General features: G+C 55.3%; 1 protein-coding gene across 3 annotated transcripts in view; it reads right to left on the bottom strand.

Moving 5' to 3' along the window:
- Positions 1–8523: 8523 nt before the first annotated feature.
- KIF18B (kinesin family member 18B) overlaps positions 8524–12264 on the bottom strand; it is a 21860-nt gene continuing 18119 nt past the window's right edge. For all 3 annotated transcript variants that reach the window (XM_010832421.1, XM_010832420.1, XM_010832422.1), the window contains 5 exons: positions 11986–12191; positions 11226–11751; positions 10207–10296; positions 9584–9687; positions 8524–9347 (listed from right to left, as the gene is read on the bottom strand). In XM_010832421.1, the coding sequence (XP_010830723.1) occupies positions 9241–9347; positions 9584–9687; positions 10207–10296; positions 11226–11751; positions 11986–12191 (1033 nt within the window). In that variant the 3' untranslated portion in view covers positions 8524–9240. The remainder of the gene's footprint in view (positions 9348–9583; positions 9688–10206; positions 10297–11225; positions 11752–11985; positions 12192–12264) is intronic.

The following is a 12264-nucleotide window of genomic DNA, read 5'->3' as shown; positions in this document are numbered from 1 at the left end:
CACGGCCCAGGCTGCCCCTGGCAACGCCCCCTGGCATAGCCTGAGGGGGTGGTGCTGGGCCACAGCCAAGCCACGGGGAGAACGCCTCTCATCCCACCGAGGCCACTGTGCCCCGAGGCAGGGGCACCAGAGCATGCCAGCCTCGGTCTGGCTCCAGACAGAGCTGCTAGTGGGCAGTTCCTGGGGCCGATGCTGTCTGAAACCCTGACCACTGAGCAAGCAGACCCTTTCTCTGGAACCATGGGTCAGGGAAGGGCTGGACCAGATGACCCGAGACCTGTCTTCTAACTCTTAGATCCCATGACCCAGGCCCTCCCTCAGCGTTCTCCTTCCAGTGTCTGGTATTTGTTGGGAACTTGACGAAGAATAAACCTGTTCCCTACTCAGGAAACAGCCTGTGTTAGATTTCCTGACCACCTCAGTCCCAGCAGATTCCTGCCATCCTCCCCTCTGAGTGCAGGCGTCCACATTCCTGCTGTCTCCCCATCCCCCGGAGTTTTGGGGCTGTGGGCTGGAGTTAGAACCAACCCTTTGTCTAGAGGGTCAATCGAGGCCTCTATCTAGCAGTGGGGGGATGATGGAAGGAATGTGGGGCTCCTGATAGGGCCAGAGGGGGCAGGTGCTGCACTCCCAGGCCCTCCCCCCACCCCTGGGGCCACCCTGAAGCTCTGGGCTCAGCCTCAGTGGGCTCACCCCAGCCTCCCTGCACCCCCTCCCAGAGCCCAGGCCTTGACAGCTCCACAAAGCACTTATAAATGAGCTGGCTGTCCCAACTCCCATTTTTGTCCCTGTAACATCCCATTTCCCTGGCCCCCTCTCACCTCACTCTCACAGTGAGAGTGGATTTATCTCCTTCAAGTTCCCACACATCAGGCTGAAAGGCTGGGAAAGGCTTCTGGGGATGAGTGGGTTTGGGTACTGAGGAGCCAGTGCTTCTGAACTGGGAGCCCGGGCCCAGTGCCCTGTGGCCCCTTGAGATTTCAGATCCATCCACCCCCTCGATCTGGTTGCCTGGTGGTCCACCCAGGCCCTCAGCCTATCTGTGCCCCTGGACTTCTGGGAAGCAGGCAGCCTTCCTCTCCTGCACCACCCCCTCTTGCTGCCCACTGCCCATGCCTGGGCCTCCGATCCCTTTTCCCGGGCACTTGCTGAATGGAGCCTTGTTCTCCACCACTGGTGAGGGCATCGCTCAGCGAGGGCAGCCCCTGCAGGGGGCTGTGCTGTTTTCATCCCAAGTTGCCAGCCCGTTGGGCGGGACTCAGCCCAAGCCCCTTGCTCAAAGAGCTTCTCGGAAAGCATCTGAGGGGAGCTGGGGTGCTGCGGGGAGCAGGCTCTGTGCCCACCCTGACCATTGTGTCTGTGCCAAGGTGAGTCATTTAGTGGGCACCAGGAGAGGCCCTGGGGGGTGGCCCAGCAATGCCAGGGCTCCAGCACTGCAGACAAGGGCTGACTGCTGGTCCCCTCCCCTGCTCTCAGAGCCAGCTCAGCCCCTGAGCCCCTGTCCTAGCAATACCCCTTCCTCCACACTAGGGGAGGTGCTCTTCATTTGGGCATGTTTTATGGGCTGGTTGACAAGATTTCCCTGTTAATCTCAGGCAGAGAGAGGAGATGAGCACCACTCCTAATTTTTTTTTTTTTTGGGGGGGGGGGCTGTGCCTCGCAGCTGGAGAAGGAAATGGCAACCCACTCCAGTGTTCTTGCCTGGAGAATCCCAGGGACGGTGGAGCCTGGTGGGCTGCCATCTATGGGGTCGCACAGAGTCGGACATGACTGAAGCAACTTAGCAGTGCCTCGCAGCATCTGCCATTTCACTTCCCCAACCAGGGATCGAACCAGCATTCCCTGCCTTGGAAGCGCAGTCTTAACCACTGGACCATCAGATCAGATCAGATCAGATCAGTCGCTCAGTCGTGTCTGACTCTGTGACCCCATGAATTGCAGCACACCAGGCCTCCCTGTCCATCACCAACTCCTGGAGTTCACTGAGATTCATGTCCATCAAGTCAGTGATGCCATCCAGCCATCTCATCCTCTGTCGTCCCCTTCTCCTCTTGCCCCCAATCCCTCCCAGCATCAGAGTCTTTTCCAATGAGTCAACTCTTCGCATGAGGTGGCCAAAGTACTGGAGTTTCAGCTTTAGCATTATTCCTTCCAAAGAAATCCCAGGGCTGATCTCCTTCAGAATGGACTGGTTGGATCTCCTTGCAGTCCAAGGGACTCTCAAGAGTCTTCTCCAACACCACAGTTCAAAAGCATCAATTCTTTGGCCCTCAGCCTTCTTCACAGTCCAGCTGTCACATCCATACATGACCACAGGAAAAACCATAGCCTTGACTTGACGAACCTTTGTTGGCAAAGTAATGTCTCTCTGCTTTTGAATATGCTATCTAGGTTGGTCATAACTTTTCTTCCAAGGAGTAAGCATCTTTTAATTTCATGGCTGCAGTCACCATCTGCAGTGATTTTGGAGCCCAGAAAAATAAAGTCTGACACTGTTTCCACTGTTTCCCCATCTATTTCCCATGAAGTGATGGGACCGGATGCCATGATCTTCATTTTCTGACTTTCTAATTGTTTAGCAGAGTCTGCTGCTGGGCCTGAGGAGTATCATGGGGAGGGGAATGATGAGAAGGAGGCACCCAGTGACTTGATCCTGTTGTGGTTTGGGGAACTGAGGAAGGATGAGGGTGGGGAGTGACCTTAGAGGAAGAACAAGGCTGGGGACAAGCCCTTGTCCCAACTCCTCTCCGTGGCTTGGAGTGGCTGTGTTTCCAGCCTGCCAGGCAAGTCACAGTGCGCCTTCTCTCTTTGTCCAAGTGAAATCTACTTGAAATGAGTGCAAAGCAGTCCTGGAGGAAAAAGCTGTTACAAAGCAGAAAGGGCTTGTCAGGAACGCTCAGTAACTGTTTTTGTGAAACACCGGCTTGTTTCAGCAGCAGCAGGTGAGGCCCCTTCTTCACCCGCTTCAGCCACCTCACTGGGCCCTTTTCACCCACCTGTATCCTCTCCCTTCCCCCTATTGTCAACCTCTATCTCTCCTTCAGACACATCCCCACACTCAGCCCTTATCTATGTGATGTTCACACACAGAAGCAAAGAGGTGGTGGACAGATTTGGCCATGGTCGTTTGTCAAAACTTCATTACTTTTTATTTACATGCATTGTAGAAAAATCAGAGAATACAGATAAGCAGAACAGAAAAATTAATTAGCCATCATTTTGCCACCTGGAGATATAAACAGATTTTTTTTCTACATGTATAAATTCATTTTTAAAAAGTAGGCTCATGCTGTACAAATTATTTTGTAATCTGCTTTTTATTTCCTTGACAATATGTTGTGAACATCTTTTCATATCCATAAATATTTATCACCATCATCATTTTAACAGTTGCATGGTTTTCCACCATGTACATGAATGTGCGTGACTGCTAAGTCACTTCAGCCGTGTCTGACTCTTTGTGACCCTATAGACTATATAGCCTGCCAGGCTCCTCAGTCCATGGGATTCTCCAGGCAAGAATACTGGAGTAGGTAGCCATTCCCTTCTCCAGAGGATCTCCCCAAGCCAGGGATCAAACCCAGGTCTGTCTCCTGAATTGCAGGCAGATTCTTTACTATCTGAGCCACCAGGGAAGCTCGTGCATGGATGTAACCAGGCCCTATTGTTGCACAGTTCTGTCCCCTCTCTCTCTTTGTTCTAGATTATACTGTGATGCACATTTGCTCCAGGTAGACATAGCTCCCAGCCTCTACCTCTACTCGCCTCCTCCCAGTCTGGCTGCAGCCCCATTCTCCATGGCACCTCCTCTCCTGCTTCCCTAATCTTTGGAAGCCTCATCATCCAAAGCCTCAGGCCAGTCCCTGGATGGCCTTCTGGACTGGACAGAAGAATGATGCTGGCTCTGGGAAGAGGACGCCTGGACACCCCTCCCCACAGCTTTCAGCCAAATCAGGTCCTATTTCAAGCTGAGGTGGGGACAATTCAAGCTGAGTCGGGGACAATTCAAGCTGAGTCAGGGACAAGATGACCTCCCACTCACTATGCCCATCCTCTACATCAGAATCTTCCAGGATGACCTGTCTACAGTCCAAATACCTTCCAGGACAGATCAACCCTCCACCTGGCCTCCACCCACACAGAAGGTGCCCAGCATGTTCCAAATTTGCCAGCCTCCAATTCAAGGGGCCCTTTTGTCCCTCGACTGCTGCCCACTGACTCCCTGCTGCTCTCCCAGTGCCTGACACAGCATGGTGGTTGGCAGGCCTCATGAGTGGGATGGAGGGAACATGGGTCTCTGGCCAACCCCTTGCCAGAATCCATGCACTTGGGGACCCATCCCTGAGGAAGGGAACTGAGTGACCACTAGATGGCAGTGCTGAGCTGCCCAGATCTGAGCAGCCTGGTGGCCATAGTCCTTTGGAGGCAGGAAGAAAGCTCGTCTCAGGCTTTCTAAAACCCCTAAGTGCATCAGGCTTTCTAAAACCTCTAAAAGAGGGGTCACTAGAATTGCCTCTGACTGCTATGGCAGCGCCCTCTAGGGGAGAGAGCAAGGCCATTCAATAGCTGTATGATTCTGGATGACTCAGGAACCTTCTTTGAGTCTCCATTTCCACACCTCCATAATGAGGTCTAGACAAACTTACTTCCAAGGTAGTTGTAAGAAAAACTATCAGTGAAAGCCAGACACAGCAGGTGCTTGACAAATCCTAGCTTCCATTTAATAACACCTACCAGGGGCTTCCTGGGTGGCGCTAGTGATAACTCCCCTGCCAATGCACGAGGTGCCTGAGACACGAGTTCGATCCCTGGGTTGGGAAGATCCCCTGGAGGAGGAAATGGTAACCCACTCCAGCAGTCTTGCCTGGAAAATTCCATGGACAGAGGAGCCCGGCAGGCTACAGTCCATAGGGTCGCAAAGAGTCAGACACAACTGAAGTGACTTAGCACGCATGCACCAAGTGCTTTACCTGTTTCCATGTTAGCACATCTCTGATGGGGTGGGCCTGGACGGGTGGGAGCTGGGTCTTCTAGGGGAGCTGCCATGTCCTGTCAACTCCATTGGGGTTGGAGCAGGGACAGCATGTGGGCAGGGGCACCCCACAAACGGCAGTGTGGACAGGATGTGGGAGGTGGTGGCAGCCAGTGAAGAGAAGGTGGGAGTCAGCATTCTTCACCCCCCAGACCACTAGCTGTTTATAGCTTTGGGTCTCCCAGGGAACATGTGAGAGTTAGGTCCCACTGTCTTAGCGGAGACTGAATAGAGGCTGTTTCCCACCCTGCTTTCTCATCTCCCTGACTCCCCCAGTGGGCTCTATCCTTCCATCTTTGCCCTTTCCCAGACCTTGTGGACTTGAGACCCATAGTTCCATTGGCTTGAGAACCTCTTGGTGTGTCAACATCTCCCATGGGGATGGGTCTCTTCTACACTTGAACCTGAGGCTTCCCAAGGACAAGGCTCCCAGTAGATGGGGTCTTCCCAGTGCTATATCTATGTCTTCATCAGACTTCAGACTCAGGCAACCACAGACAGAAGCCGCCTCTCTCCTTGGGTGGGAGCCATCTGATCAGAGGATCTATGGTTCACTGTCAGCTGGGAGCTTCGAGGGCAGGCGATATCCTTCTTTTGGAGGACGGCTGCCTTGGGCCAGGGATGGTTCCTTCTCCCATCCTGAGCCTGTGCCCAGCCTTGCCCTGCAGGTTAGAAGCATCCAACTCCTGTGGCTGCAGAAGGGTTCTCAGCTGAACACCTAGACTCCTTTCCCTTCTCTTCTCTGGTCCCTCAGCCTTCGGAGGCATCAGCTCATTCACCTTCACAGACCCAGGGGCCAGCCTGCTGCTTTGGGGTTAATAAGTTTGGGCCCTTCTCTGCCCCATCTCCCCACCTAGCCAGGGCCTGCTCCAGCCTGCCCCCCACCTCCCAGCCTCTAACTCTGAGACTAGCTCTCTAATTGCTTTCCTTGATCTGCTCTGCTCCATGCTCCCTTCCATCTCCCTGGCTGACTGCGTCCCTTTGAGAGTGAGAGGCGGAGACCAGATGTGTCCCTGGAGGGAGGAGAGGGCTGGCAGGCAGCATGTTATTTCCAATCCAGTGGTCTTCCAAATGGACAGGATGAGCTAGGAGGGCAGCGCTGTGGGCAAGCTGGGGAGAGCCCCAGGATGAGCTGGAAGACACAGCCATGGTCTCCAGGTTCCTAGCATGACTGATTCCTCCCTCCCCCCTCCCCCCTCTACCCAAACTCCATCCCAAGGCCTGCTGGTCCCTAGTCACAAAAAAAACATGGAGAAGGGGAAGACAGCCAGGACCTAGATTCTATCTGGGAACCAGGATCCCCCAAACTTAGGCTAAGAGCCAAAGGAACATTCTGGGAGTCTGAAGACTGATGAGGAGGGGTCTGGGAGGCAGGATGCCTGAGTTTAGCAGCTGCCAAGGAGGATCCCCATGCAGTGATGAAGTTCCCTGTGGGTGCCAAGCCAATGGCTGGGTGTGGGGAGGACCCGGTGGGAAAAGCCCAGTCCCTCCCTCCTGACAGGTCCTGATACTGATGGAGGTTGGAGCTGACGCACAGGTGACAAGGACTCCATCCTGACTCATGTTGTTCTGTGTCTGCAGCTCCTGGCACTGAGCCTGGGTCTCTGAACTGGGGCAGGAATTTGTGCCCCTGGGTGGGACCCAGACCTGCACTGCGGGGCCTCGGGTGGCTGTGAAGATCAGGGGAAGAGAGAACTTCTGAACTCCCTGAAGTAGAGCGAGGCCCCCCTCCCTGCCAAGGCTGGCAGGTTGAAGCGGGAGGGGGCCTTAGGGCAGCAGATGGGGGAGCCATCGATTGCCGCCTCTCATGGAACAATCGGATCTCAGAGTGTCATCGCTGCCTACGGAGGTCAGCTGGGAGCTGGCTGTCAGCTTGCTGTCCCCAACCCAATAGCCTCTGCCAGCTCCCTGAACCAGCCAGGCTGCCGCCTGGTGAGCTAGACACCTCAGCCCGACCCCCTGTGATTGAGATCAAGGAGCCCACGTGCTTAACTCCATCGGCGGAGTCTGTACATTTAATGGGTCACCCAAGAGCACATTTTGCACCACGGAGCCACGAGTATTTGCCTAGCAAATGGTCGGCGGCAGAACAACCTTGTCAAAAGTGACCTCTTCCCCCTGTGAGCGGCCCCCAGCCCAAGTGACTTCAGCCTCCTGCAATGGAGCCTGTTGTGCGAAGCTTGCCCTCCTGGCCCTGGTTACCAGCTGCTTTGCTCTCTGCCTCTGCACTTGCAGGGGTGATGGTGATGATCAAGTGAGATAATGTATGTGAGGGCCCCAGGAAATGCAGAAGTTATTCTATGTCGATCCAACCAGCAGGAAGCGAGGCCTCCTGAGGTCAAGGCGGCACACCAGGCCGCTGGGGGGTCCAGATGTGAGGCAGTGACTGCTTCTGTGGGACATGGCACACAGGGGGAAAAAACTCATTAAGACTAATTGGAGAGGAGGAAATCCCCGGCTCGCGGAAAGAAATGATGTCTGCTCACTTCTAAAGGGAAGCAGCTCGGTGTCATGCATAGATCCAACCAGACCCAGGTCTGAGTCCTGAAGCTGCCACTTAGCCATCTAACTTCGGGCACGTTTTGTTAACCTTTCTGTCCATTTCCTCATTATACCGCGTAAGGTCGTGAAGTTGTGAGCTGCCTGCAGCCAGTAGGAATGCAGGGTACCCCTTTGCATGCTCCGCTCCTCCAAAAAGGCATGGAAACAGAGCGGGGAAGGGTGCCCCAGGTAAAAGGGGAGGAGGCACCCCCAGAGCAGTTTGAAATTAGCGGCATTATTTACACACTACTCACAAAGTGCTAAATGCCTTTAACATGTTTGTTTTCAGAAGCAATTTAAACACAAGATTCCTGTAATTTTGTTTACGCTATTCATTCATGCAGTCAGCCACGTCTTCCTGGGGAGACAGAGGTAAACTCGGGTTGAACTGTCGCAATCCGAATGAGTGGAGAGGAGAGCCACGGATGACACGGGGAGTGGACTTTTGGAGCTAGAGGGAGGAGGACTGTGGTGGGTTCAAGCAGGTGGGGGCTCAGCCTGGAGTCTTACCAAGACCTGGGGACCACTGAAATGCTCTCCCTGATGGTGGAGCTCTGGGCAACCCACACCCAGGCTGTAGGAGGATAGAATGAGCCTTCAAGTACGATCACACCTTCACTCGCCAAGAGAGACCTTTAGTAGCAGGTGGTGCTGCAGAATAAGGGGCAGGTCCCACCCAGAAGGGTGCAAAAGGAGGCACAATGGGGATGTTTTTATACCCAGATGCTTCTAAAAAAAAAAAAAAAAGATTGTTTCGGGACTTCTCTGGCAGTTCAGTGGTTAAGACTCTGCACTGCCACTGCAGTGGGGCAAGGGTTCGATCCCTGATCGGGGCACTAAGATCCCACATCTCCCTAGGCCGCACAGCCAAAAAAATAAAGTTTGTTGAGGCCTTAAAGAGTCAGAAGAGGTTGCTATTCTATCTAGGTATACAGAGAAAAACACACACCAAGGATGGAGATGGTTTATTGATCATTATAATAAAAAATATACATATCCACCTATATATATGTGGGTGTATATATGCAGAAATAAAGGATGAGGACATAAACCCAAGTATCAATAGCTCTTACATCGAGGTGGTAGCATTAAGGTTTACACTTCTTATACTGAGTGTGTATTCTGTTTACAATAGGGTAAGAATGATCAACTCTTTTCATTTGGAAATCAAGGCACCATTATCATCGTTAGGACTGCTGCAAGGGGCTGGGCTCTTGCTTCAGGCTTGGGGGATGGGGCTGAAGAGGCCTTTCTCTAAAAGCCAGGAAGAGCCAAGCTGGGACTCTCCCCCATCTGCTCCTCTTCCCATGCTCACCCCTCCTCCACTGCACAGAGCCCTGTGTTAGATGGGGGGTGGGAGGTGGGGGAAAGAGGGTAGGACACAAAGCCCCCCATAGCTAGCTTCCTGCCTGGACGGCATTATAAACGAGGGGGAATGATGGCAGCACCCTTTCAAATAGCAACACGTTAACACTCACAAATGAATATATACATGCTGAGAAGCTGAGTGTAACAAGAGATTAATAAAGAGGGTGAGTAGCAGAATGAACGGCTGGGGGAGGACTGTTAATAAAGGAAGAGGGTGTTGGCGTTAATTGCTCTGAGCCAGGAAGGCAGGTCAGGGCTCCTGATGCAGGCGGCTCCAGGGACCAAGAGGGGCCAGGCGGTCAGGACACCTTGATGGAGCAGCTCCCAGCTGACAGCGCCCCCTTAACCCCCATCAGTTCCTCCTGGTTCTTCTGGTTTCCAGGGTAGTGGGGACTGGAGGGGGGCTCTGCAGGCCAGTTGGATGAGGGGAGGTCGGGAGGAAAGAGAAAATGAGGCTACCTCCCACCATTCCCTCCCCCCACCCCAAAACCCATGTCTCCCCTCCTACCAGCGTCCCTGAGGTGCTTAGAAGGACCCTAGGCCCTCCTCTCACCCGGGTCTCGGCCCACCCTGTCCCCTCCATACTTCTTGTCTCCATCTGCCACTGTGGCCCAGACCATCCTGCTCCCAAATGCCAGTCACCTGGGATTGCCAGGGGCCCAGCTGGCCTCTTCAAGGTGGTGCTGGGAAGGCGGGCGATGCGGCTGCGGCCTCGGGCAACTCCCAGTGAGCGGGAGATGGAGGAACTGTAGTCGGGGGAGGGGGGAAGGAAGGAAGCAAGGAAGGAGGGTGGGAAGGTCACAGCCAAGTCTGTGGACTACGAAGGGGTGGGGGGATGGGTGGTGGTGGTGAGAGCTAGACACCGAGCCTTGAGAGGAGGGGGAGACTGGGCATCAAAAGGAAGGGGAGATGAGTGGGGTTTGGAAGGGAAGTAGAGGTGAGGGGTGGGCAGTCCACTGCCTGGGTTATCCAGCGAGCATGTCTCCCTCATGGAGAGGGGTCCCGCAGCCTTTACCAAAGGAGGGAGACACCCACCTCTAGTATAATCCCATAATAGCAGGAACCCGGGACCCTCAGTCAGACCATCAGTCGTTGGCCCTGCTCACAAGACCCCCACACTACTGGCTCCAAGGGGTACACACACACACACACACACACACACACACACACACACACACGTGCAGGGCCTGTAGTTTGCCTGGGCATCTGCTGCCCTGGTAAAAGCTCTTTCTCTGCCTCCACCCCACACATCCCCTCAACCTCACCTCACAGCGCGCCTCTTCTTGCGGGCTGAGGTCCCGGAGAAGGAAGATGCTGGCTTGGGGCCCTTCATGGTGAACAGGGGCATGGGGGCGCTGGGGAGGGAGGGAGACAAAGGAATCAGAAGGGAACCAGAAATGGGTGCTGGCCACTCCCCCCTCCGGCGCCCAGGCTGGTGGGGCTGGGAGGGTGGACGGGATGACCTCTGAGGTTCCCTTCTCCTAGGAGGCGGATTCCTCTCCCTGCCCCACTCGGCCTCGGCTGACAGCTGAGTGACAGCCCTGTTCTGGGAGAACATCCAGGTGTCAGTTTGTGGCGTGTCCAGGGAACTGGAGTTCAGACAGTTTCACCCTTCCACCTGCCTGGCTCTGAGCTTGTTACCGAGAGGAGGGTTCGGGCTGTGGGAGGGATGGGGGGTAGTGGGCAGCCTGCCACCCTTGGCCTCCTGAGTCCAGGTTAGTCTGCAGCCTGTTCGAGTCCAGGTTAGTCTGCAGCATGTTTGTGGTCCTGAGCTGGCTACTGCTCCCCCGCCCTTCCATGTGGGCAGAGGGCAAGGGGGAAAGCAGCTTTCCACCCGAAAACGCCGAATAAAGTTTTCTCAGGATTCCCCTCCCTTCCCAGTTCCAGATGCTGGGCTGGATCTGGGGTGGAAGCGGTGGAAACAGGTATTTCTCAGAGGAACACAGAACTCAGGCCAGGCCTGAGTGATGCAGTGGGGTGGGCACCCCGGGTTAGTTCCTACTCCCTGCTGGCAGGGGGCTTCTGTGAGCTACTGTGGGCATGTCACAAACCAGCACAGAGCTGGTAGCTCTGAAGTATAGACAGACAAGGCAGAACCCCCAAGAGAAGCCATGCCTCGACAGAAACTCATCCTCTGCTCCCCTGGGCCAGGATGCTGGTCAGATCAAAGGGAGAGAGTCATAGAGTCAACTCCAAGAGCAGACTGTCTCCTCTTCCCTTTGATAGCACCTCTGGCGCTTGCTGACCCCTTATCCCCTGTTGGGAGGCTGGAAGGGAGACTCACCTGGGGATGAAGGGCTGATCCAGCCTGTTCAGCTCCTGGGGCACACTGTCCCAGCCAATGCATTCGTGGAAGCCCAGTTTTGCAAGGGGCTCCTCGGAGAGGTCAAAGGTGGCATTGAGGTCCCGAGAGGGCAGGGGCAGAGGAGTGGAGCAGTTCTGCAGAGCGGAAGGGCCCAGGGGCACCCGGCTTTTGATGACAGTAGCTGGGCAGAAGCGAGGGGATGGGCAGGGAGAGGGGGCCCTCTTCCCCGTGGGGGTGCTGGGCCCACATGGAAGCCGAGCCTCAGGCAGGGTCCCCCTCCTCAGGCAGGGCAGGAGGGACTGGCGCTGGCGCTTGGTCCCCAGTTTTGGGGCCGGGGGGCTGTCTGGCTCCGAGGGGCTCGGTCTCCTCCTCTTCTTCTCTGTGGCCTCCCGAGATGCCTGGGGTGGAGTGCAGTCTGGCCCAGGTGGGACCCCCAGAGTGTGTGTGAGGCCACTCAGTTGCCTTGCCATGGTCCGAGTTACAGGGCCCGAGTATCCTGCAGATTCTGGGCAGAGAGGAGGAGGGTGCGGAGAGGGATCAGGGGTTGAAGGAAGAAGAGTTTCTAGAATCTGGGGAGACAGGAGACAGGCAGGAGCGCCTGACTCCTCACGTCTGCGTGACTTCTGGGCCTCTCTGTGCAGATGCCCATGATCCCAGGGGTCCAGCCTCCCATCAAACCATGCATCTGGGGCTGTGGCCACCCCTTGGCAGAAGGAAGCAGAGCAGGGCTGAGACTTACTTGACTCTGAACGCAGCTCTTGAGCCAGAGGTGCCTTCCTGGCTGGGCCAGGCTCCCCAGAAGCCTCCCCTCCAGGCCCAGCGTTTTCCTCTCGCACCAGCTGCTGCAGAGTCTCAAATTCTGTGACCATGTCGGGGGTCAGGAGGTTGGCTGCTTGGAGCAGGGAATACTGGCGCTGGGCCAGGCACAGCACCCTCAGGGCCAACCTGGAAGAGAGGCACGGGGGTCCCCGCCCTGCCTCAGCTCTCTCGGCCACGAGCAGCACACAAGCACTGGACC

This window comes from Bison bison, unplaced genomic scaffold, assembly GCF_000754665.1.
Source record: "Bison bison bison isolate TAMUID 2011002044 unplaced genomic scaffold, Bison_UMD1.0 scf7180017861046, whole genome shotgun sequence".
NCBI classification, from domain to species: domain Eukaryota; kingdom Metazoa; phylum Chordata; class Mammalia; order Artiodactyla; family Bovidae; genus Bison; species Bison bison.
Note: the sequence above shows the minus strand (reverse complement) of the source record. Positions and strands in the feature narration are given on the sequence as shown.